The sequence below is a fragment of the Schistocerca gregaria genome, chromosome 1 (assembly GCF_023897955.1).
Source record: "Schistocerca gregaria isolate iqSchGreg1 chromosome 1, iqSchGreg1.2, whole genome shotgun sequence".
Taxonomy (NCBI): Eukaryota; Metazoa; Arthropoda; class Insecta; order Orthoptera; family Acrididae; genus Schistocerca; species Schistocerca gregaria.
In genome coordinates this window covers 252,624,000-252,651,210 of record NC_064920.1, presented here as the reverse complement: position 1 = coordinate 252,651,210, position 27,211 = coordinate 252,624,000, and the positions used below count along the sequence as shown (strand labels likewise).

At 43.0% G+C, this 27,211-nt stretch overlaps 1 protein-coding gene across 2 annotated transcripts in view; it reads right to left on the bottom strand.

The window, feature by feature from the left end:
* The window catches only part of LOC126339265 (nitric oxide synthase, salivary gland), a 1,479,392-nt gene that overhangs the window by 772,882 nt on the left and 679,299 nt on the right, over window positions 1-27,211 (bottom strand). The window contains exon 1 of one of the 2 annotated variants that reach the window (XM_050001616.1): window positions 19,129-19,401. The exons of the other annotated variant lie outside the window; for it this stretch is intronic. Within the exon in view, the coding sequence (XP_049857573.1) occupies window positions 19,129-19,245 (117 nt within the window). The 5' untranslated portion in view covers window positions 19,246-19,401. Of the gene's footprint in view, window positions 1-19,128; window positions 19,402-27,211 lie in introns of those variants that run through there. 2 annotated transcript variants of the gene reach the window in all.

Below are 27,211 nucleotides of genomic sequence, written 5' to 3'. Positions count from 1 at the left end.
AGGTAAGCTACAGAGAAAGACGGGTAATACACAATATGTACAAGAACGTAGAGGGAAGAGTAAGACTGAAAACCAAGAATGAAGTATTCCGATTAAAAAGATAGAATTACAGAATCTGTTGAATGGAATAAACTGTATAATATGTAAATAATACAGACTGAGAGTAAACTGAAGAATAACGAAAGTAATGAGAAGTAGAAGAAATGAGAACAGCAAGAACTTAACATAAGCATTGGGATCAGAAAGTAGACGAAAGTAAGGAATTTTGCTACGTAGATAACAACCCTTGATGGCCGGAGACTGGAGGACAAAAGAAGCAGAATAGCACCGGCCAAAAGGGCAATCCTGACCAAGAGAAGTCTCCTACATACCTGCAATCTTAAAAAACCAACAATCGAGAGATCAAGTTTTAAAAATAGGAAGGTACGAATGACAAAAAGTGCGGCTCAGTTTCAGTACAATCTCGGTATCACTGACGTGCATGTTCCCCTGTGCCGTCAGAAAGTTATGTAACGAGTATAAAAACGCAATTAAAAGCGCAAGAGCTGCTCAGGATGTTGGTTCTAAAAATGAGGGAAAGGCAACAACTTGGTTGCAGTGGAGCAGGGCATGGTGCACAGAAGCGCATATTAAAAAGCAGTTAACTTACATTTACTTCCATTATAACACTTGAGCCATAAGCTTGAATCTTCTTATTTCCAACTTTTTTAATACTATGAAAATAACTAATAAGATACACATGAAGCAATCGCTTACACAAAGATAAGGCTTTTCGGGATCCAGGTAACAAAATAACACTCATAATCATACGCTACCAACATTTGTACCGAATATGAAGACGTTGAACAAATGGAGACTTCATTTAAGCACAATGACAACACACAAACACAAGTCCAAACAAAGCACAACAGCGGGAATGAGGGAAAATAACAGACAATATAAAATCAACCGCAGCTTCCTGGTTTCTATACTTAGATAAGCATAACGGTTAAAAATGACATGAGCAAAGGTCTTCCGACCATTGGCCAATAAAACTGAAATGGCCCGTTTTCAAAAGAAATGTATTAGGTTTCGCAATAATAGATAGAAACCTAGAGAAGTAATGGAATAATCTGGAGGCGAGAGGAAAAGTGGATAATCGAGATTTTCCCGTGTAAATAGGCTGAGTTAGTAGGTATGCTACTAGTATCAAACTCAGAATTTAATTTCAGGAATAAATTTCCGAGAAGGTATGTTTGGAGCAAAAAATTCTATGGCAGTGAAATCTGGACTTTGGGGAAACTAGAACTGAAGAGAATCGAAGCTACAGACGAATGTCAAAAATGAAGTGGAATGGTACGATAAGGAGTGATGAGGTTCCCTGCAGAATCGGCAAGCAAAGGAATGTATGGAGAACACTAAGACAGAAGAAGGTATAGAACGATGATACATCTGTTAAGACGTCAGGGAATAGCTTCCGTGATACTGGGGCAGTTATGGAGGGTAACAATTGAGGCAGACACAGGAATACACACAGTTTGTAGTTGAGGATGTAGGTTGTAGTTAGTAGTCAAAGATGAAAACGTTGACACAGGGGAGGAATTTATGGCGGGCCACACCAAACTAGTCTGCTTCGATAATCATTCATTTTCAGAAAATTTTTACTGTTGGGTTGCAGAAAATTTACCAAATTTGGTTCTTGTTCGAAAAACTTGACTATAGACGACTGGCGCCTGACAGTGAGACAGGAGACATTCTTAGATATTCTACTGTGCATGAGTATTTTGTGCTGAAATAGTTGTTGTCGATGGATCCGGCATAATTTGATCAGATATTAAAAACAGGCTCTTGTCACTTGATGCAAGGAAATGTTCAAAAATTCGACCTAGTAAATTTAGCGAAACTCACATACAGCATCGTGACAAGAGACGAATTTCTTGGTATTCTTACAGGCCGAGAACCCAGCAACTCTCTGAGTGTTCCAAGATGAAGACAAAACAACGAAATATCTCTTGCGAGACAATGATAGCCTTGGTCTTTTGCTACACTGCGGTGTGATGACCAGTGGTTTAAGGGATTTACATACGACTAATTATGAATAGTTAAAACCAACTTATTTGCCACAAGACACGATGGAATCAAGGAAAACAGCCGAAAACGTAGCACCGCTCTTTACCCTACCACGAAGACTGGTATTCAATTGCTTGTCATACGGAGAAGAACGTGCAATTGTTATTGTCTGTATTCACCTGGTTTATCACGTAATGATTTCGTTTCGTTTCCTTACGTCAAACAAAAACTGTGTGATAAGTGATTTTCGTCCCCTCAAAAACCTATTAAATCCTTCTCAAACCATGTTTCTGAAGCCACAAAATCGGAGTGGCAAAACCGTTTCCCGAAATGGTTCAAACGCATGCAAAAATCTCATGAGAAACAGTTAAACGTTTGCACTAAAAATGTTTTTCTTTCATTTACTTTGTAAAAACTAAGAAGCGTTACAGATACGAAATCCGTGCTAGGAGATGGTTCAGGTTTGTACGCCATTAATTACCAGCCAGTCCGAAAAGTTTGTAGAAGGACTAGGAAATTAGTGTTTAACGTTCCATTGACAAAGAGGACATTAGGGACTGTGCTCAATCTCGGATTATAGAAGGGTGGGAAAGCAAATCGGCCGAGCCCTTTCAAAGGAATCATCCTGGCTTTTGCCTGAAGCGATTTAGGGAAATCAGAATGGCCAGAAGTGGGTTTGAACCGTCGCTATTCGGAATGCGAATCCAGTGTGCTAACAACTGCGCCACCTCGCTCGCAAAAAAAGTTCTACAAAGCATCCCTTCACAAATGGAACGTTCATGCAACCATGTGAGCCTGACAGGAAAGTCATTCTTTGGGATGCAAATTTTTAGGCCTTGGCGAGCCATCACACACTAGTTGTGCACTTCGTCTTCTGGTGGGTTCATATTGATAACATCAGGGTTTGTCACCAGTGATGGTTCTTTCTGTAAGCGTTTTTCACTTCGATCAAGTCACTGCCGGCATCTACGCGTCGTTGTTTCTGCTCGCTACTCAAGATGTGCGGGATAGGCTTTGCAGACTTTTCGCTTCTTCAAAGTATTCTGGAGAGTGTCTTAAGCATTTCGAAATGTTGAGTTCGTTACTCCACTGTGATTTGTGATACAACAACGTTGACGCAGTGCGGCCGCTTTGTCTACCACTTAACATGGTCTGCTTGCAGCTAACTGGTCGAATGGACATCCATTATTTACTGTTCTTAGTTGAAGCTGCCACAGTAGTTACTGCATTGGCGTCGCTTGAACGACAGAAATAAAATCAGTTGTGGAACTTATTGCACGTGTAGTATCGTGTGTGCAGGGCAGAAGCGTCCACTAGACACAGTGGCACAAATGAGCTAGCGACAAGAAGATGATATTCTTCACGGGTTTGCAGCCGGATAATGTCGTCGTCCGGACACAATATTTCGGCGGACTGGGCAGTGCACGAGCATTAACTCACCTGAAAATGGCGGCCAGCTGGTCCACCGAAATATTGTGTCTGGACGACGATCGGGCTGCAAACCCGTGAAGAATAGCAGTTATTACGCCGGGAAAGTCTACGAAAAAAGACAAGAAGATGCTTGAAAAAGGCATTATAGCGATTTCACCTTACTCGATACTTCAATACGTGGCAAGTTTTGAACACTGACTGGTATAGCGGTGGATTAGAAACATTTAAATCGCAAGGGGAAGCTACAGACTCTTGACCAACAGTATCCATCAGAGTGATGTGTGATCAAATTAACAAGCAAATTTAACTAAAAACAATTTTAGAAGTCCTGAATACGAGGGGGGGGGGGGGTTCAATAAGTAATGCAACAAATGGTTCAAATAGATCTGAGCACTATGGGACTTAATATCTGAGGTCATCAGTTGCCCAGAAACTTAGAACTACTTAAACCTAACTAACCTAAGGACGTCACACATATCCACGCCCGAGGCAGGATTCGAACCTGCGACTGTAGCGGTCACGCGGTCACGCGGATCCAACCTGAAGCGCCTAGAACCGCTCTGCCACATTGGCCGGCAGTAATGCAACACATTTTTTTCTGGAACCAGGTTGATTTTGTTCTGGATTTCAGTAAATCATATTATTCCTCACTCTTTTTAATACAAAATCCAATTGTTCGACATAAGCTACGTTCAATGCGTCGACTTTAGGACACCTTTCTAGGAGGGGATGCATGTCCGCATGGTATCACTCTGCTGGTCTACTCGGGAGCGAATGTCTTGCTTCATCAATAACCTCCCCATGTCCGCCCCTCTACATCTACATATACATGACTACTGTCAAATTCACATTTAAGTGCTTGGCAGAGGGTTCATCGAACCACAATCATACTATCTACCATTCCACTCCCTAACAGCGCGAGGGAAAAACGAACACCTAAACCTTTCCCTTCGAGCTCTGATTTCTCGTATTTTATTTTGATGATCATTCCTACCTATGTAGGTTGTGCTCAACAAAATATTTTCGCATTCGGAAGAGAAAGTTGGTGACTGAAATTTCGTAAAAAGATCTCGCCACAACGAAAATGTCTTTGCTCTAATGGCTTCCATCCCAATTCGCGTATCATATCTGCCACACTCTCTCCTCTATTACGTGATAATACAAAACGAGCTGCAATTTTTTGCACCCTTTCAATGTCCTCCTCCGGCCCCTGGTAGCTGAGTGGTCAGCGAGACGGAATGTCATACCTACCGGCCCGGATTCGATTCCCGGCTTGGTCGGAGATTTTCTCCGCTCAGGGACTGAGTGTTGTGTTGTCCTTATCATCATCATTTCATCACCATCGACACGCAAGTCGCCGAAGTAGCGTCAACACGAAAGAGTTGCACCAGGCGAACGGTCTACCCGACTGGAGGACCTAGCCACACGGCATTTCCATTTCCAATAACCTCCCCATCATCCACGTACAGCTGCCCGCGGAGTTGGGCCAGACAGATGGAAGTTGGAAGATGCGAGACCCAAGTTGTAGGCTGAATGATGAGGAACATTCCAATGAAGTTTTATGAGCTGAACTCGGGTGCACAATGAGGCCTTGCGCTGCCATGGTGAACGAGAAGTTTGTTTGCATTTTTGTGGCGGCGAACATGCTGAAGTCGTCTCTTCAATTTCTTGAGTGTAGCACTTCACAATTCGGAGTTGAGCGTTGCACCTTGAGGGAGTATATCAAACAGAATAACTCCCTGAGGGTTCCGTAAGGTTGTTGCCGTGACTCTGCTAGCTGAGGGCGCGGGTTTGAACTTTCTCTTCTTAGGAGAAGTGGTTTGACGCTACTTCAGGGACTGCAGCTTTGTTCCCGGCTCGAAGTGATGAACCCATGTTTTATCGCCTGTGACGATGTTCTGCAAGATACTGTCACGATCAGCCTAGTAGCGTGCAAGCAGTTCCGTACAGATAGTCCATCACAGAATGTTGCTCGTTATCTTCAAGCGGCGAGGAACCGAACGGGCATACAGCTTTGATTACCCCATCTGGTGGACTAGTGTGTCGGCCTTATCGACACAGGCGTCTGGTTGTACAGCGAGGTATTGGACTGTGATCCATCGACAATCTCGAATGAGAGTCTCCGCTCGTTCAACGCTGCAGGAGTCACGGTTCTATGCGGGCAGCCGGCACGCGGGAGATACGTCATGTTTGCGCGATTTTGTTGCTTTGTTGTTAGACGCCTCGCCCAGGGACTCGCCGTGCTTTTGTTCACGTTCAGGCCTCCGCAGACATTCTGCAAGCGCCTATGAATATTTCCGATGGTCTGATTTTCCACCAGAGGAAACGCAATGACAATTCTTTGCTTGGAACGCCCCTCTGTTACAGACGCCGTTTGTAGCGCCGCCATATGTGAGAACATCAGGAAAGTATGTAGGCTGAAGCGAGAATATTCCACGAAGTCCGATAATTACGCATTTTTCAACCGAAAATAGCCGGGAAAAAATGTGTTGCATTACTTATTGAACGCCCTACGTATAACGATTTCACTCGGTTCGATAGTTCAGTTGTGGATAGTTACGAGCACTGACAGCTGTAGCAGTGGACTGGAAATATTTAAATCGTCCGGGAAAGCCAAATACTCTTGATCAATAGCATCCGTTACTATAATGTGTGAGGAAATCAATCAGCAAATTTTATTACAAATAATTCTATGTCATAAATATCAGACGAGCACACGAGTGGAAGGGCATCTAAAACTCATTGTATGCTATAGCTGTCGGGGTACCTTAATAATGAGCACGAAAGGTCACCAAGCAAGTTATGGATGAATTACATGGAACAGACACTTGTAGGAAGCAAAATACATGCGTACTTAACTGAGTGCGACAGCTTAAAGACTGGGATTGCTCAGTTCTTGGTCAGTTGCTTTGCTCCCTTTACACCAGTGGTATCTACTTTGTTCCACATTCTTTTTAACTGTCACTTACGTGAGACAATATCCAGCCGTATTTAAGTGTTAGCCACAAGAATATCGCGTGTGAGATCTCTGGGATTAATGACGGCATTTGAGGAGTATATAGCTGAACACCCGCGTCCGCAGCTGAATCGCGAATGAAATTCAAACTGTGGCAGGACAGTGTCCACAAAAACACGCTCTCTTGCCTAAAATCTGTTATCAAATTTAGGAACGTAACTGTACCCAAAGTAAACCAAAAGTAAGTCCAGTCATTAGTACTGCTGAATACTACGTATGGTGTACTTACACAGCGATAAAGCTGCAGATACTTCAAGCTTAACGTGAATGCTTGCTTATTATGAGTGCAGTAAATATCATCTTTTGATAATTTTAGTCCTTTATTAATTTGTGGTGGATATGACCACATTTGTGACTTGATTCTTCAGATGCTCAATTTTTTAATTGCTTAACTGTCCTCTACTTATCCTTACACGTCAAATAAATACCGTGTGTTGTTGTGGACGGTTAGAATTTTGCTTGTCGCTGTTCAGACTTTGTGTTAAAAGCCATAGACATTAAAAACATAGAATATTTGACACCTCTCATCATAAACAGAATACCTAATAGTATTGTGAGACACTAATTTACTCTGTGAAAGTTTTAACTTCCCACACGTCTTAGTGTGTTCATCAGTATGATTGTTTCAAGCAGATGGCCATCGTAAAAATAAACGTAATGTCACTCGGTTACTCATGACAAAAATTCATCGCTGCAGCTCACACACACACACACACACACACACACACACACATACACCATTGATCGTGACTGGGCCAAATATCTCATGAAATAAGCGGCAAACGAAAAAACTACAAAGAACGAAACTTGTCTACCTTGAAGGGGGAAGCCAGATGGCGCTATGTTTCGCCAGCTAGATGGCGCTGCCATAGGTCAAACGGATATCAACTGCGTTTTTTTAAATAGGAACCCCGATTTTTTATTACATATTCGTGTAGTACGTAAAGAAATATGAATGTTTTAGTTGCACCACTTTTTGCGCTTTGTGATAGATCGCGTTGTAATAGTCACAAACGTAAAAGTACGTGTTATCACGTAACATTCCGCCAGTGCGGACGGTATATGGTTCGTGATACATTACTGGAAATTGAAATAAGAACACCGTGAATTCATTGTCCCAGGAAGGGGAAACTTTATTGACACATTCCTGGGGTCAGATACATCACATGATCACACTGACAGAACCACAGGCACATACACACAGGCAACAGAGCATGCACAATGTCGGCACTAGTACAGTGTATATCCACCTTTCGCAGCAATGCAGGCTGCTATTCTCCCATGGAGACGATCGTAGAGATGCTGTATGTAGTCCTGTGGAACGGCTTGCCAAGCCATTTCCACCTGGCGCCTCAGTTGGACCAGCGTTCGTGCTGGACGTGCAGACCGCGTGAGACGACGCTTCATCCAGTCCCAAACATGCTCAATGGGGGACCGATCCGGAGATCTTGATGGAACGGCACGGGATACATGCGGACGTGCATTGTCCTGTTGGAACAGCAAGTTCCCTTGTCGGTCTAGGAATGGTAGAACGATGGGTTCGATGACGGTTTGGATGTACCGTGCACTATTCAGTGTCCCCTCGACGATCACCAGAAGTGTACGGCCAGTGTAGGAGTTCGCTCCCCACACCATGATGCCGGGTGTTGGCCCTGTGTGCCTCTGTCGTATGCAGTCCTGATTGTGGTGCTCACCTGCAAGGCGCCAAACACTCATACGACCATCATTGGCACCAAGGTAGAAGCGACGCTCATCGCTTGAGACGACACGTCTCCATTCGTCCCTCCATTCACCCCTGTCGCGACACCACTGGAGGCGGGCTTCACGATGTTGGTTCGTGAGCGGAAGACGGCCTAATGGTGTGCGGGACCGTAGCCCAGCTTCATGGAGACGGTTGCGAATGGTCCTCGCCGATACCTCAGGAGCAACAGTGTCCTTAATTCGCTGGGAAGTGGCGGTGCGGTCCCCTACGGCACTGCGTAGGATCCTACGGTCTTGGCGTGCATCCGTGCGTCGCTGCGGTCCGGTCCCAGGTCGACGGGCACGTGCACCTTCCGCCGACCACTGGCGACAACATCGATCTACTGTGGAGACCTCACGCCCCATGTGTTGAGCAATTCGGCGGTACGTCCACCCGGCCTCCCGCATGCCTACTATACGCCCTCGTTCAAAGCCCGTCAACTGCACATACGGTTCACGTCCACGCTGTCGCGGCATGCTACCAGTGTTAAAGACTGCGATGGAGCTCCGTATGCCACGGCAAACTGGCTGACACTGACGGCGGCGGTGCACAAATGCTACGCAGGTAGCGCCATTCGACGGCCAACACCGCGGTTCCTGGTGTGTCCGCTGTGCCTTGCGTATGATCATTGCTTGTACAGCCCTCTCGCAGTGTCCGGAGCGAGTATGGTGGGTCTGACACACCGGTGTCAATGTGTTCTTTTTTCCATTTCCAGGAGCGTACATTACCCGTGTTAAAATGGACCGTTTACCAATTGCGGAAAAGGTCAATATCGTGTTGATGTATGGCTATTGTGATCAAAATGCCCAACGGGCGTGTGCTATGTATGCTGCTCGGTATCCTGGACGACATCCACCAAGTGTCCGGACCGATCGCCGGATAGTTACATTATTTAAGGAAACAGGAAGTGTTCAGCCACCTGTGAAACGTCAACCACGACCTGCAACAAATGATTATGGCCAAGTAGGTGTTTCAGCTACTGTCGCTGCTAATCCGTGCATTAGTAGCAGATAAATTGCGCGAGAATTGGGAATCTCCAAAACGTCAGTGTAGAGAGGAATGTCGTTACATGTATTGCCAAATGCATTGAGCGGACATCATTTTGAGCATTTATGGCATTAATATGGTATTTACAGGTAAACATGCGGTAACAGCATGCGTTCTCAGAAATGATAAGTTCACAAACGTACATATATCATATTGGAACAACCGAAATCAAATATTCAAACGTACTTACGTTCTGTATTTTAATTTTAAAAATTTGCCTGTTACCAACTGTTCGTCTAAAATTGTGAGCCATATGTTTGTGGCCATTACAGCGCCACCTATCACAAAGCGAAAAGAGTGGTCCAACTAAAACATTCACATTTCTTTACGTACTACACGAATATGTAATTAAAAATGGTTGTTTCTATTTTTAAAAAACGCAGTTGATATCCGTTTGACCTATGTCGGAGCCATCTAGCGGGCCAACCATAACACCATCTGGTTTCCCCCTTCAAGCTAGACAAGTTTCGTTCTTTGTAGTTTTTTCGTTTAACGCTTATTTCGTGAGATATATGGCCCGGTCACGATCAATGGACCAAAACCAAAACGACGCACCACAAAGGAATTATCCGATTGGTGGGTTAGAGCGTCAAAATCCCGAGAAGGTCGGAGAGCCTTGCCTACAATTCCACGAACTTTCTCAACTACTGAGACATCCAACGACCTTGCTGGTCAAGATAGGATTTGGCAAGCGCGAAGACAAGCAGAGAGATAGGCGTTATCTTATGAAATGTAAGCCCAAGATGGCTTGCCATGAAGGGCGATAAACTGGAGCGTAGAATATCGTCGAGGTACGTCTGTGGTGCAGGAGCGCCGCGGATGACAACTGAACGAGTCCTCCTATGAAAGGAATGGCATCCCAGATCATCACCACTCCTGGTTGTTGGGCCGTATGGCGGCAGACATTCAAGTTGGTATCCCACCGTTGTCCTCGAGAAACGTCTTCGCCTGTCATCGGGGCTCAGTTCGAAGAGACACACCTCACTGAAGACAGTTCTACTCCAGTCATTGAGATTCCAGGTCGAACGGTGTCTGGAGCCGACACGAACGATGGTGTGGTATCAATTTGCAGGCTGCTGGCTTGCGAGACATTTAAGTAAGCCAGCCAGATCGGATATGCCTGAGCTTTATTTTAAGACTTTTTACCACGCTCGTTCAGGCAAATTAGGGTCTGGTCCAGAAAGTCTGTCCCGCAAAATGCTATACATAAACAGATTAAAAACGATAACTGATGCAACCGTCACTCCCTTTCGTTAACTGGCGACTGTGGCAACAGGTAGCTCTTCCGGCCATGACGTTCTAATAAAAATTAATTGGCCAAGTCAAGAATACAGGTTACAGCGTACCACGTGATAAAAAGAAAGAGGGCAATGTTTCTAAATACTGCTGCACCCTCTTGGTGTTGGAGTGTTAAAACGCGTCGAAGCGATAAACCCATATTTATTCGTATTTACAGATATTAATAAAACCTGATCCTACGGCAAGCGACCCATAACCACAGGTTAAAATTATATTATTTTTTCTTCAGATGATTTCTTATTTCAAAGAGACGTTACGTGTGGTGTATAAATAACAACTATAAGGCGCCCAGAAGGGATGCGGCAGATGTTGGGGCAGAGGCGAGGGGGTGAACAAAAGTGGGTACTTGGCTCCTCCTCGAATCCAGAATATATTTATTTAATTACTGAATTCCCATTTCTAGAAATAATTATCTGCGATTTTTTCTGCATGTTCAATAGTATTCATAAGTGTCGTACCTTGGGGGTTATTTTGTTTTTATAACTAACAATGAGGAGGTATTGAATAGAATTAAGGAGAAGAGAATTCAGTAATTAAATAGATATATTCTGGATTCGAGGAGGAGCCAAGTGCCCAGTTTTGTTCACCCCCTCGCCTCTGCCCCAACATCTGCCGCATCCCTTCTGGGCGCCTTATAGTTGTTATGGAGGACTAATGTAACGATGTAGAGGCTTATCTCACTAGGGGTAAGATAGATACTGCCTACAGGAAAATTAAAGAGACCTTTGGAGAACAGAGGAGCACTTGTATGAATATTAACAGCTCAGATGGAAACCCAGCTCTAACCAAAGAAGGGAAAGCAGAAAGGTGGAAGGAGTATATAGAGGGTCTATACAAGGGCGATGTACTTGAGGACAATATTATGGAAATGGAAGAGGATGTAGATGAAGATGAAATGGGAGATACAATACTGCGTGAAGAGTTTGACAGAGCACTGAAATACCTGAGTCGAAACAAGGCCCCCGGAGTAGACAACATTCCGGGAAAGGAGTAAGACAGGGTTGTAGCCTCTCCCCGATATTATTCAATCTGTAAATTGAGCAAGCAGGGAAGGAAACAAAAGAAAAATTCGGAGTAGGTATTAAAGTCCATGGAGAAGAAATAAAAACTTTGAGGTTCGCTGATGACATCGTAATTCTGTCAGAGACAGCAAAGGACTTGGAAGAGCAGTTGAACGGAATGGATAATGCCCTGAAAGGAGGATATAAGGTGACCATCAACAAAAGCAACACGAGGATAATGGAATGTAGTCGAATTAAGTTGGGTGATGCTGAGGGAATTAGATTAGGAAGTGAGACACTTAAAGTAGTAAACGAGTTTTGCTATTTGTGGAGCAAAATAACTGATGATGGTTGAAGTAGAGAGGATATAAAATGTAGACTGACAATGGCAAGGAAAGCGTTTCTGAGGAAGAGAAGTTTGTTAACATCGAGTATAGATTTAAGTGTCAGGAAGTCATTTCTGAAAGTATTTGAATGGAGTGTAGCCATGTATGGAAGTGAATCATGGACGATAAACAGTTTGGACAAGAAGAGAATAGAAGCTTTCGAAATGTGATGCTACAGAAGAATGCTGAAGATTAGATGGGTAGATGTCATAACTAATGAGGAAGTATTGAATAGGATTGGGGAGAAGAGAAGTTTGTGGCACAACTTGACCAGAAGAAGGGATCGGTTGTTAGGACATGTTCTGAGGCATCAAGGGATCACCAATTTCGTATTGGAGGGCAGCGTGGAGGGTAAAAATCGTAGAGGGAGACCAAGAGTTGAATACACTAAGCAGATTTAGAAGCATAGAAGGATGTGGGTTGCAGTAGGTGCTGGGAGATGAAGAAGCTTGCACAGGACAGAGTAGCATGGAGAGCTGCATCAAACCAGTTCTGGAATGAAGACTACAACAACACCAACCAGCAAGTTTTTCTCTGTCGTTGTGACTCAGATTTTCGTTCTCAAACCAACATTATAGGCGTGAGAATGCAAATATATATTAATATTTTCCAGCTTTGTTTCCTACTCGTCGGATATATCTGATTAAATCATACGAGAAATTAACTTCAATACATTAACTCAATAAATATGGCAACCATCATTTACAAAGTGTGCTTATATTTTCAGTAGAAACGCAGTCTAGCTTAAAAAATATATTAAGTCTATAGCTGTCGATTGTTGAGGATGCAATAGTGGGTACAAATCGATTTAGAAATGGATTAAAATTGAGAGTGAATGGATATCATTGAAAAGATTTGGTGATGAAATTGCTGTCTTCGGTGAAAGAGTGGAATAATTAAAGGACGTGTTGAATGGAGTGAACAGTATAGTGAGCACACACTACTGGTTCAGAGTAACGAGAAGAAGGTCGAAACCAATGAGGAGTAGCACAAATGAGATAATCAATAAACTGAATATCAATATTATGGGCTACGAAGGTGAGGAAATAATTCACGATCTTGCAAGCAAAATAACACGTTATAGACGAAGCAAGGAGGATATAAAAAGTAAACTAGCAGAGGTAAGGGAGGCCATTCCTAGTTAATAGAAAAAACATAAAAAATTGACTTAATTTGAGGAAGAAATTTCTGACAGTGTACTTTTCTAGCACAGCATTGTAAGGAAGTGAAACAGACAACGGGAAAACTGAAAAGAAGCGAACCGAAGCGTTTGAAATAAGTTTCTGTAGGAGGATGATAGAAATTTGGTGCACTCATAAAAAATTAGGCACTGCGCAGAATCGGCGAGGAAAGGAATAGGTGAGAAACACTGATAAGTACAAGAGACATAAAGGGCATCTGCTGAGACATCAATAAATAACTTCGTTGGTGTAACTGTGAAGGAAGACAGATATTGGAATACATCCAACAAGTAAATGTGGACGTTCTGTGCGATTGAGAAGCTGGTGCAGGGGATTAGGGAGTGGAGTCACAAGGCAGATGTCCCAACGAGAGAACAGAAATAAAATTATTAGTGTATGCCTTGGCAAATTTATTTCTTGGACCACTACACATCTTCATATCCATCGAATCAATTATGTACAAATGATGAAGTTTTGTCTCCAATTAGAAAATTTTCTGTGGACGCTCATAGTGGAGTGTAAGCATGAAATATTTCAGTACAGTTAGCTGGAGCTTATTATCGAGTTTACGAATTGTTCGTGATGGTTCGACAAATTTGGAAAAAATGATAGAAACAAGAAGTCCGAAGTAAGCTGTTATTATTAGAAAGAATATTTTCGTTTGGACTACAAGTTACGCACATGATACATGTTTGCCGGCCGGGGTGGCCGAGCGGTTCTAGGCGCTACAAAAAATGGTTCAAATGGCTCTGAGCACTATGGGACTCAACTGCTGTCGTCATCAGTCCCCTAGAACTTAGAACTACTTAAACCTAACTAACCTATGGACATCACACACATCCATGCCCGAGGCAGGATTCGAACCTGCGACCGTAGCAGTCGCACTGTACCGGACTGCGCGCCCAGAACCACGAGACCACCGCGGCCGGCCTAGGCGCTACAGTCTGGAACCGCGCGTCCGATATGGTCGCAGGTTCGAATCCTGCCTCGGGCATGGATGTGTGTGGTGTCCTTAGGTTAGTTAGGTTTAAGTAGTTCTAAGTTCTAGAGGACCGATGACCTCAGAAGTTAAGTCCCATAGTGCTCAGAGCCATTTTTGACTAATGTTTTATCATGGACTCCGAAGTACTGAAATGGTCCACCTGCTGTTAGAGTATGCAGAACGGAATTCTTTCTTTAAGGGAAGCGCATGACTTAGAACGCTCAGAAAAGCACTAAATGTACTTAGAATAACCACGAGTCATCTGAAAAACAGTGGGAAGAGCCATACGAATTCTAAATAAGGGTTTACCACGGGAGTCATTTGAATGATTTAGGAACATGACCAAACGTTGGCCCTGTAGTTTTATTTACTTCGAATGCGCTTATAGCACCTCATACGTTTGCTATACGATTTGAAGCGACGATCTGAACAGACTTCATGAATATTCTCCAGTATATTCTCATCTAAATCCAATAGCGCACTGACCCCTGACATATTTCGTGCATATGGTTTGCACTCACTTCCACTTGAAGGTTCCTGTTGCCCTGGAGATGAAAGTCTTGTACTGCTATGAAACTTCCTCGCAGATTAAAACTGTGTGCCGGACTGAGCCTCGAACTCGGGTTCGAGTCTCGGTCCGGCACACAGTTTTAATCTGCCAGGAAGTTTCATATCAGCGCACACTCCGCTGCAGAGTGAAAATCTCATTCTTGTACTGCCGATCGAGCCGCTCTCAGGTAGGAAATACTCTACCCATTCAACGTTTCTTCGTGCATTTCTTCACCATCTCCACTGAACTTGCGAATTATTGTGCTATATAACATATTCACATACTTCATGTGCTCAGCTCAGATTAAGTTCCTATTTTCAGCACATTGATACGTTGCCTCTTACGCTGTGACAACATACATGGGATTAACACGCCTACCATAATGTCGATGTACATTCTTGGTACTCCAACACACAAGAGAACACTCCAAAAGACGGCCGCCTATTGCAGCTATACTATTTGCACAAATAAAGTAGTTCGGATACAACACACCACCGTCGAATCGAACTAGGAGACAAAAGGTGCGTTTTGCATGCGAATTTCACATACTAACGTCTTTTTTTTGTTTCTTGTAAGCGATTTATATTTTACGCACAATTTACGGTGATTAGCGTTCGATATCACACACTTCCGTTGTTAGTATACCGATGGTCTCGCATTCCAGAAAATGAGCGCATTCTTTAGGACTAATAGGGAATGAAAAAAACAATTACAAAAAAAAAGCAGCAAATGTTACGAAACACTGTGTTTTCACTGCATATTCGCGAACAAGTTCTCAATTTCCGCTGAATGCGCAAACTTAATGCAGTGAGCTCTCAAATGTGTCATGTAACATCTTTTATGAATATAGTAAACTAGCTGCAATTCTCGGCATTTAATATCTGCCACACAAAATGATTGTTCCTGTGTCTCGTTGATATTCAATGCGTATGCAATCTGCATCGGAAACTGCAATCGCTTTAAATTCAAGGACGTATTTGAATCGCTGGGTGTGACGAATGAATATGTCTCCATCTTTGTATGAAAAAATGGTTAGTTGCGCCATCTGTTTTTACATTTTCCAGTATCTCGTTGTGTTTTTGGACAATTCGTCTTCTGTTGTTTCATCTCGGATTTCACTGTTTCCGAGTAGGGCTGTGTTTGAGCACGACTCGAACTGTTTGAACACTTTACGTCTCAGTTCGGCAAATCTCGGGTTCCGCTCGATCTCTTCATCAGCCTGCGCTCTTTTGACGTAAGTTGGTTCTACATCCAATATCTATCTTAGCGTTTGTACAACACTGTGGATTATAATAACTAAAATAACTGTGAAACACGGACTATAATAACTTCTGGTGTATATGTCATATGTAATAACAACACATAATTAACAACCGAAAGCTTCCAATCATGTTTTTGTCAAATTCCCGAGCTTTCATTGGTCCCACGATCTAATGATGTCTGATGGTGCTGAAGTGTATTACATTTATCGTATGATGATACAGAGGTTGGATCAAATACGTTTTAAGAGTATACAGTGTAAGAAATGACAAGCAAAATACAGGTACAGAATGTCCAAAGTATTATGCTCAATTATGTGCACGTTACACAATTTCTTAGATTTCTAAGTCAAATCGTTGATCCAGTTGAGCCCTTCAGGTGATGTATGGTTGACGTCATCTATTGATCTCCCGAAGGCTCGTTTCGGGCATTCACCAACAATGTGATTTATAGTTTGCAGGGCACCTCCACAGTCACAATCTGGAAATGTTGCCCAGCCCAATTTGTGCCTTACATATCCGCAGTTCCCTTGTCCTGTTCGGATGCCGTTGATGGTTCTCCACTGGCGTTTTGGGAGTGTGAAACCTGGAACTCGAAAGGAAGGCTTTTCAACCAGATGACCGTTGAATACTGACCATTATTCCCACTGACTTCTCCATACTTCGTTGATGTTAAAGTCGGAGGCTTCAAGATGTTATGCAGTTCGCCAAGGTGGTTTTCTTGAATTTAGACGCTGATATTCTGCTGTTAATAAATCGCTGTGTACGGGTAGCTGGGGGTTCTTCTGAATGTTTCTCCAGATCATCAGGAGAGTATCAGATCTTCGTAGAGCTGGAGGTTGGATGTTACTTAAAACTTGTAGCCATGCAGTTTGAGTCCTACGTATGCAGCCTGTGATAAGGTTAATCGTGTGCGTAACATATCCTAAGTCACACGTGCCTCTTGGGTAGTGCTAAAAAAGTAACAACAACAGAATGAGACCGAACTGCTCGGAAAATGCCTCCCTGTCGTAGAATGCAGAGCAAACAACCAAAAAGTCGTTCTCAGGACGCACAAGTTTGTAGAACTGGACCATCTATCCACATATGATAACTTAACAACGAAGGAATAAGCTGGTCGCATATATATATTAAAAATATATAGCTAATGCCAACCCAAAAGTTCATTAAGGGATCGTATAAAATTTTAAAGTAAATCGGCCAAGAACTTTTAGAGATTTTTGGTAACAACTTTTCCCCTTCATGTATTAAATAGACCTGTGTTTCAAGTAAGATTCCGAAATCTTTTGTAGACGGTAATATTTCATCTTGTCTTGAAGAAAAAGTGTGTAACATTTAAACAAGATCGGAATAAAAATTTGGATTTCTATGAATTACAAGCAAACAAACGGATGTACCTTGAAACTTTCTGGTAGAAAAAACTGTGTGCTGGACGGGGACTCGAAACCGTAACCTTTGCCTTTCCTGGTCTGGCACACACTTAAATCTTCCAGGAATTTTCCGATCAGCGCACTCTCCACTGCACAGTGAAAATTCAGTTGTGTGTAGAGTGGATTTTACAAACAGTCTCGACAGCGTATTAAGCTGGATAACCGGCAGATGATGTATTTGTTAATCTAAGCAAACTTTTCAAAAATGGCTCTAAGCGCTATGGGGCTCAACATCTGAGGTCATAAGTCCCCTAGACTTATAACTACTTAAACGTAACTAACCTACGGACATCACACACATCCATGCCCGAGGCAGGATTCGAACCTGCGACCGTGGCACCCGCGTTGTTTCGGACTGAAGCGCGTAGAACCGCTCGGCCACAGCGGCCGAGTAGCAAAATTTTTCTCGACCTGTATACACGCCGTGAAACAAAACAAATGGCCAAGTTCCAGTTGGACTTCGGGCACTGACGGTTCTGTAAAAACTTAATATATGGACTTCGGGCACTGACGGTTCTGTACAAACTTCATTATATATATCCAGGGAATCGAAACTTCCTCCACAGTAGTCCTCAGATTAGCCCATACATACAAAAATAAGCGAGGGGTGGGCTTCAGTTCATATATGTAGAGAGGGAAGATGTAATAAAACATTTTTATTTACGTACTAAAACTTGACTGCAACCTACCTCTTCTGTTTCCATGCAGAATTAAGTTTTTGACTGATGATGTGAGCAATGTATTTTCAAATGGCAAAAAATATTTTTATGTGTTATAATTACAGTTTAACAAGATTCAGATTTCTTCCTTTATTTATACTGTGAAATCTTGCTTCTTGCTGAATTTAGTGGGTCTAGGTCAACGAAAAGTCCCCTATAGGTTTTGAAGAGAGTGTTTGCGAGTATCAAAATATGTGAAATAAACGGCCGCACATTTTAATTGCATTAACAAAGACACTTCTATTTTTTACACCGCCAAGGAACCATAGACCCTAGTATGTGATATAGATTTGAACTTTTGCACCAAGCTGCTTCAAAGGTAAAGAGGTGTTAAAAGGCGGACAAACAAAGAGACAGATAACAAAGACAAAAAAAAATATTTTTTTTCGTGCGCTATAATTAGAAATTAACATTTTCGGATCTTTTCCTTTACTTGTACGGGGAAACCTAGCTTCTTGTCAATTTTCATTTTTCTAGGTCAGGAAGGAGTCTATAGAAGTTTTGATTAGTTGTGTTTTCGGCATCGATTTTTAAAATTTTTATACTTCCAAGGGACTGTAGACATTAATACGTAACATAAATTCGAACGTGATGCCTCTACCAGTTCCCGAGAAAAGGGTTCTTAACATTAAATAAACACACAGACAGACAGACAAATGAGCAGGCGGGTAACGAAGGGATCTTATAACGGATCCGTTTTTACAGATTGGAGCAGGGAACCATATAAAAAAGCAAACGATACGAAACAGTTGTTTTAAGTTTGCGAATAGGTTGTTAATTTCCGGCGAATAATGCAAAATTAAGGCAGTGAGAACCGTCTCCGTGTATAAAGTTCGGGTGAATACACGAAGCGCAACAACGGTCGGAGCGAGGTAGCCAGCGTAGCCTCCATCAGCGGTTACCCCCAACATTTCCGCCCGCCGACAGGGTGGACCGACACACAAACACACGCACACACACACTCACACACACTCACACTCACACCTCCGCGCGCGCAGGGTGGTGGCAGTTCGCTGGGCCTTACGCCGGACAACTACCTGTTGTTCGTCGTATGTCTCGTTGAACAGCCGGTCGATTTCGATCTCTTTGGTCTGGTGGTTCCGCAGCCGCTGGAATTTCCTGAACACGGGGCCACGTCTGCTGTAGTTGTCCATGGCAAACCGCACAGTGTTGGAGCTCGCGCTGCGTGAAGTGAACCGCTGCAATATGGGCCGAGCTAGCGCCAGGTACGGACCGCGGGTGTAGACTGACCGCCGTAGGTGACTCGCGCCAGCTTATGAGCCGGGCGCGTGCCGACCGCCCGACTTCCCCACCGCCTGTTGACAAAACAGCCGCTTCGTCACTGCAGTTCCGGAAGCCGCGCCGTCTGCGGGAGGCTTGGTTGGGTCTTTCTCCCACCTAGCTGCCGCCCGGGCTAGACCCCGCCGTGGGAAGTTCCTCGCGCTGGAGGATTCGCCGCTTGCGACACGTTCGATGATGCCATCTGCTCTGTTCTTCCCCTCGCGCGATCCGAACAAAGAAGAAAGTCGCCAGAAAACGCCCGCAGTGCTTCCGACCAGAATATTTCCCTGTTGTCGACGTCGAAATGGAGCAACGACGCAGCTGACACATTTATGTGGCACAAGATCCACGGGCGTCATAGCTGCTCCCCCTCGCCTCCTACCGAGTCTTCCCTCGGGCATGGCTGTGTGTGTTGTGTGTTGTCCTTAGCGTAATTTGCTTTCTCTGTCTGACAGATAGCATAACAAATAATTAAAGTTTTCAAAAATAGTTGAAAATTTCCCAGTGGGGTCTTATACAGGGTGTTACAAAAAGGTACGGCCAAACTTTCAGGAAACATTCCTCACACACAAAGAAAGAAAATATGTTATGTGGACATGCGTCCGGAAACGCTTACTTTCCATGTTAGAGCTCATTTTATTACTTTTCTTCAAATCACATTAATCATGGAATGGAAACACGCACAAACAGAACGTAACAGCGTGACTTCAAACACTTTGTTACAGGAAACGTTCAAAATGTCCTCCGTTAGCGAGGATACATGCATCCACCCTCCGTCGCATGGAATCCCTGATGCCCTGATGCAGCCCTGGAGAATGGCGCATTGTATCACAGCCGTCCACAATACGAGCACGAAGAGTCTCTACATTTGGTACCGGGGTTGCGTAGACAAGAGCTTTCAAATGTCCCCATAAATGAAAGTCAAGGAGGGTGGAGGCCATGGAATTGGTCCGCCTCTACCAATCCATCGGTCACCGAATCTGTTGTTGAGAAGCGTACGAACACTTCTACTGAAATGTGCAGGAGCTCCATCGTGCAAGAGCCAATTGTTGTGTCGTACTTGTAAAGGCACATGTTCTAGCAGCACAGGTAGAGTATCCCGTATGAAATCATGACAACCTGCTCCATTGAGCGTAGGTGGAAGAACATGGGGCCCAATCAAGACGTCACCAATAATGCCTGCCCAAACGTTAACAGAAAATCTGTGATGATGACATAATTGCACAATTGCGTGCGGATTCTCGTCAGCCCACACATGCTGATTGTGAAAATTTACAATTTGATCAGGTTGAAATGAAGGCTCACCCGTAACTGAAATGAGCTCTAACATGGAAATTAAGCGTTTTCGAACACATGTCCACATAACATCTTTTCTTTATTTGTGTGTGAGGAATGTTTCCTGAAAGTTTGGTGGTACCTTTTTGTAACACCCTGTATATGGGCACAATTATAAAACTGCCATTATTTAGTTGATGCTCACATGCACATGATTCTATATGTTGCTCGATTTAAAATTGTTTAGTTTCCTAATTTTTCACTCTTTGACAGATTGTGACGTATGTGGCAACTCCGCCTCTCTCCATAGTATCTCCACCTGCATATGCTGAAAGCTTACATCCACCGCCATTTATCATTTCCATACCTGTGACTATATGATGTTCAGAAAGACATAGTAGATCTATTCCACTCTCACTTTCTAATCGTCCAAACAAACAAGAAGCTCATTTACTTTGTTTTTTATCGCCTGATATTCTGATGGAATACACTAACATTATTTTTCAATGTGCTTTTAAGAGAATCTTGTGACATACTAACATTATTTTTTACTGTACTGTTATGAGAATCTTGTTACATTTTAACATCTGTAGCACCTGCCTGTCTGAACTTCCCATTAAACTTAAGTACAGTCAGTGTTGGATGATTGACCACTGAGCTTAGCAGAAAAAAAGTACTCCCATGAATTTCAGTGCCCCTATCCCTTAAAGATTTTGCTATCATCCCAGCCAGTTTACCCTTCCCTTTCCTACTGAGATACAGACCATGTCTTGTTATTGCAGTTCAACGATTTAAGGCTGCAAAGCTATTACAAACTCGTGAATGATGAAATATTTCATAGAAAAGTCGAACAACCTCAGAACTGGTGCATCTGCGTATCTTCTGAATAAGAAGAAAAATTAATTTGAGACGTGTGCTAAACGTAAGGAGTTCTCAAATTTGACAGTAAAATAAGAGTATACTCTTGGTTCCCAAATCTTCGGATGAAAGTGCCGTAGGTGTTGAAGCCATGTGGTATTTGTCAGATGATGATGAGGTCCCATACTCCGAGGAGCATAGAGGACGATGCGGGAGAAGCTACCCAGTCAGTGTTGGATGATTGACCACTGAGCTTAGCAGAAAAAAAGTACTCCCATGAATTTCAGTGCCCCTATCCCTTAAAGATTTTGCTATCATCCCAGCCAGTTTACCCTTCCCTTTCCTACTGAGATACAGACCATGTCTTGTTATTGCAGTTCAACGATTTAAGGCTGCAAAGCTATTACAAACTCGTGAATGATGAAATATTTCATAGAAAAGTCGAACAACCTCAGAACTGGTGCATCTGCGTATCTTCTGAATAAGAAGAAAAATTAATTTGAGACGTGTGCTAAACGTAAGGAGTTCTCAAATTTGACAGTAAAATAAGAGTATACTCTTGGTTCCCAAATCTTCGGATGAAAGTGCCGTAGGTGTTGAAGCCATGTGGTATTTGTCAGATGATGATGAGGTCCCATACTCCGAGGAGCATAGAGGACGATGCGGGAGAAGCTACCCAAATAACAGAGGTAGCAAGGCATTCCTTCACTCAACGATACCTGACAAGCCAATATCCATTATATGCTGCGGCATCTGCGGCCAATTGCTGAGATCAAGGGGCGGTAGCAAAAGCTTTGTGGCTTTTCTGGACACTTTAACTAAGTACGTTAAACTTTATCCCATCAAGACAGCCACCAGCTCACTGATTATTAAAAGTTTGGTCAATGATTACATACCTAGAGTCTGGAACTCTCGAACCATACTGTCCGACAATGCGTCGAATTTTACTACTTTTATTGGAGGAATACTTTAACCTGAGCCTACATGAAACAGATCTTTACATGCGGTACTATCCCGAAGGAAATCCCTCGGGACGAATTTTCAGCGAATGAAACAGGTTGTGGGGACGTTTTACCACAATAAGTAAACAAAGTGAGAAATTTGAAAAAAATTCTCGGATTTAGACTCACATCACTCCAACCGAAGCAATGTATCAGCAGCCAGAAAGAAATAACTGGGTAAACCGGATTCCAGAAGAACCGACAAAAGATAAATCGCGAGATCAACGAGGACGAACCGCCCTAGTCCACTTCACGGAAAGCACTAGGAGCACGAAGATAATTTATGAAAGGAAAAGGATGCGAATGTAGCAATTCCGAGTAAGAGAAAAGTGTTATTGAGAGCGCACTCTCCTTCGTCACTACTCTCACACGAGGAAGAATAGAAAATGATGCTTGTGTAAGACCTTTTGAGATTCTGAGGGTGCCCCACCAACGGTCGTATCTTTAAGGTATCCTGACATAAATCAGGTAAACGGACTCTTCCCACTTCGGTACCAGGGGAAATGTTAATCACAAAAATCAAGACATGAAGAATGAGACAATGATGAGAGATGATCTATATCCAAAAGTCTGAGTTCTTATATACAGAAGCGCCACAGAAACTGATATACGAAAGCATGTTCAGATAGATATGTAAACAGACAGAATACGGCGCTGCGGTTGGCAACGCCAGTATAAGACAACAGGCGTCTGGCGCAGTTGTTAGATCGATTACTGCTGCTACAATGTCAGGTTATCACGATTTTAGTGCGTCTGAACGTGGTGTTATAGTCGGTGAACGAGCGATGGGACACAGCATCTCCACCCATTCAAAGAATCATCATCGATATGAGCTTTCGAAGCCCACTCGTGTACCCTTGATGACTGCGCTACACAAAGCTTTACTCCTCGCCTGTGCTCCTCAACACTGGCATTGGACTCTTGATGACTGGAAACGTCTTACCTGGTCGGGCGAGTCTCGTTTCAAATTGTATCGAGCGGATGGACGCGTACGGCTATGGAGACAAACTCATGAATCAATGGACCCTGCAATTCAGCAGGAGGCTCTGTAATGGTATGGGGCGTATGCAGTGGTTGTGATTTGCGATCTCTAATACGCCTAGATACGACACTGACAGGTGACAAGTAAGTAAGCATCCTGTGTGATCACCTGCATCCATTCACGTCCAGTGTGCACTCCGACGGACTTGGGCAATTCCAGCGGGACAATGCGACACCCCATACGTCCAGCATTACTGCAGAGTGGCTCCAGGAACACTCTTCTGAGTTTAAACACTTACGCTGGACAAACTCCGCAGACATGAACATTGTTTAGCATATGTGGAATGCCTTGCAACGTGCTGTTCAGATGTGGTCTCCCCCCCTCGTACTCTTACGGATTTATGGACAGCCCTGCGGGATTCATGATGTCAGTTCCCTGCAGCACTAATTCAGACAATATTCGAATCCATGCCACGTCGTGTTGCGGCACTTAAGCGTGTTCGCGGGGGGACTACACTATATTATACCGGTGTACTAGCTTCGTTCTTCAGGATACGTCCTGGGACCTCTACTGTTCCTGATCTATATAAATGACCTGGGTGACAATCTGAGCAGTTCTCTAGACTGTTCGCAGATGATGCTGTAATTTACCGTCTAGTAAGGCCATCCGAAGACCAGTATCAGTTGCAAAGCGATTTAGAAAAGATTGCTGTATGGTGTGTCAGGTGGCAGTTGACGCTAAATAACGAAAAGTGTGAGGTGATCCACATGAGTTCCAAAAGAAATCCGCTGGAATTTGGTTACTCGATAAATAGTACAATTCTCAAGGCTGTCAATTCAACTAAGTACCTGGGTGTTAAAATTACGAACAACTTCATTTGGAAGGACCACATAGATAATACTGTCGGGAAGGCGAGCCAAAGGTTGCGTTTCATTGGCAGGACACTTAGAAGTTGCAACAAGTCCACTAAAGAGACAGCTTACACTACACTCGTTCGTCCTCTGTTAGAATATTGCTGCGCGGCGTGGGATCCTTACCAGGTGGGATTGACGGAGGACATCGTAAGGGTGCAAAAAAGGGCAGCTCGTTTTGTATTATCACGTTATAGGGGAGAGAGAGTGGCAGATATGATACACGAGTTGGGATAGAAGTCATTACAGCATAGACGTTTTTCGTCGCGGCGAGGCCTTTTTACGAAATTTCAGTCACCAACTTTCTCTTCCGAATGCGAAAATATTTTGTTGAGCCCAACCTACATAGGTAGGAATGATCATCAAAATAAAATAAGAGAAATCAGAGCTCGAACAGAAAGGTTTAGGTGTTCGTTTTTCCCGCTCGCTGTTCGGGAGTGGAATAGTAGAGAGATAGTATGATTGTGGTTCGATGAACCCTCTGCCAAGCACTTAAATGTGAATTGCAGAGTAGTCATGTAGATGTAGATGTAGAGTGTACATATTTGTCAAAAGTAGCTGACTAAATTCGATAGATATTTACGTTGGTGTAAGAGGATTAACGTGGTTATTTCTTGATTTGTTTGTGTATGTATTTCAATGTTCGATGTTTATTCTTTTGTGTGTTTTTGTGTTTATGTGCACAAATCAAGTTATTCCGGGAGACAAATGTTTCCCGTACTCAGTAACGTTATAATATGTATATAATGATGATAGTTCGGATTTTGGTAATTGCTATGCTAATAGGTTAAGGACTGGTTACTAAGTTTTAATGTTATTTAAATTTTTCCGGTTGGAATCAAGCAGACATATTCAGAGAATTCATTAATTCATTATCAATATTTTTAAATTTTCATGAGTTAATTTTTAATTTAAATATTGGGGAAATGGTTTCCTAACTAGATGGATTTTACAATTTTACCAATAATATGGCTAGTCAAGAGAAATTAAGTACGGAGATTAGGTTGTGATGATGCAGCTCACATACCCAAATAGCACATGTATCGAACTGGTACAAGAGTGTTAGGCTTTCTGGTCGTTAAATGTGCTCTACACTAAGGATAAATAACCCTTTTTACCTGAATCAGTTATAGGTTCTAAACTAATCGGCAGTTGGTATGAAGCACTCAGATTCATTGAAATACTGACCAGATTTCTTTAACATTTGGGTTTTATTCCATAACAGTTTAAAAAATGTGTAAATACATTACGAACCGTGAACTTCACAAACGTAAGTGCATGAAGTAATGTGAGGTGAGACGCGAATGGTAATAAGCATTGGACTTCCTGACAAGCTGTTATGTCACAAGCAGATATGAAGGTAATGTTTTAAACACGTATATCTGCTGTGTTTTAAACGTCGTTAGTGAATCCGCACATTCTCTGTGATAATCTAATCGTTTGAGTGACTCGTGATTGTAGCCGAAAAATGGACAAAGTGTGACGATTAGAGGGTGGATGTAAACGTGTTTAAATGGTGATACACAGGGCAACCTACGATAGTTAACTAGGTCATCATACCTTTTACTGTGGAACCGGAAAGAATACTCTTTATGAAAGGTTCAGTTTTTAATATAAAGTTTTAATCCGAGATATACATTTTGCCCGAATCACTGGATTCATATGACGACTCAAGCATAGATTACTGAACTCATCCATTCTCTTCTAGAATCTTTTTTTAATTTTTAACGTTACTTATGCGATTTTCTAATCCTTGCATGCTCACACACTCACCGTTACTGATAAAGTTGGACACTGGGGGATTAATCCATTCACACTCGCTGTACAATGATCGTCCCTGTTCCCGCACATCAACGCCAGTTCAAGATCAGACTAACTACCGTTCACCCTCGCTTCCAGTTGAACTGTATTGTCGTTTTGACCTGACATCGGTGCAGGTGAAGCTTTACATATTGAAGATACATTCATGTGTGTGCACCTCAGATGTCGTGCTCTCAAATTGTAGGACATTACTCAAATTATTGGTCGGCCGGGGTGGCCGATCGGTTTACAGTTTGGTACCACGCGAAAGCTACGGTCACAGGTTCGAATCCTGCCTCGGGCATTGATGTGTGTGATGTCCTTAGTTAGTTAGGTTGTAAGTAGTTCTAAGTTTTAGGGGACTGAGTCCCATATTGCTCAGAGCCATTTGGACCATTTGAACTCAAATTATTTTACATGTTTCGACGTCAATATTAACAAACATTATACAACTGTAATTTTCTCAGGAGCTATGGAATGCAGATACGAGGGTTGGAACTTTAGTAGTGGCAGCCATTTATTTACAGTTCGTACAAAATAGATACGTGTTTCAATGTTTTACTGACATTCAAAGTGGTCACCAGCATTGTGTATAAGCCATTGCCAGCAATGTGGATGTCGTAGGATACTCTTAGTTGTGCCAGTTGTGTTGACAGTTCGAGTGGCGCGGTCTATTGGCTGACGAATTTGTAGGTGTTCTGAAGCAAATTCCGTGAAGTGTTTCCTTCAGTTTAGAAATCAAGTTGAACTTAGGAGCGCTTAAATCAGGGGAGTGCAGTTGGTCGTATAGCAATTAGCAGCCCCATCAGTCAAACAAATCAGTAACAGCTTGCACCGTACGTGCTTGAGCATTGTCCTGCAAAAAAACGGTCAGGTCCTGCAGAAAGTGTCATCCCTCTGTCTCTATGCTGTCGTAGGGTGTGTTCCCAAAATTACTAATTAAATGTCTCATTTCCTAATCTAATTCCCTCAGCATCACCCGACTTAATTCGACTACATCCCATTATCCTCG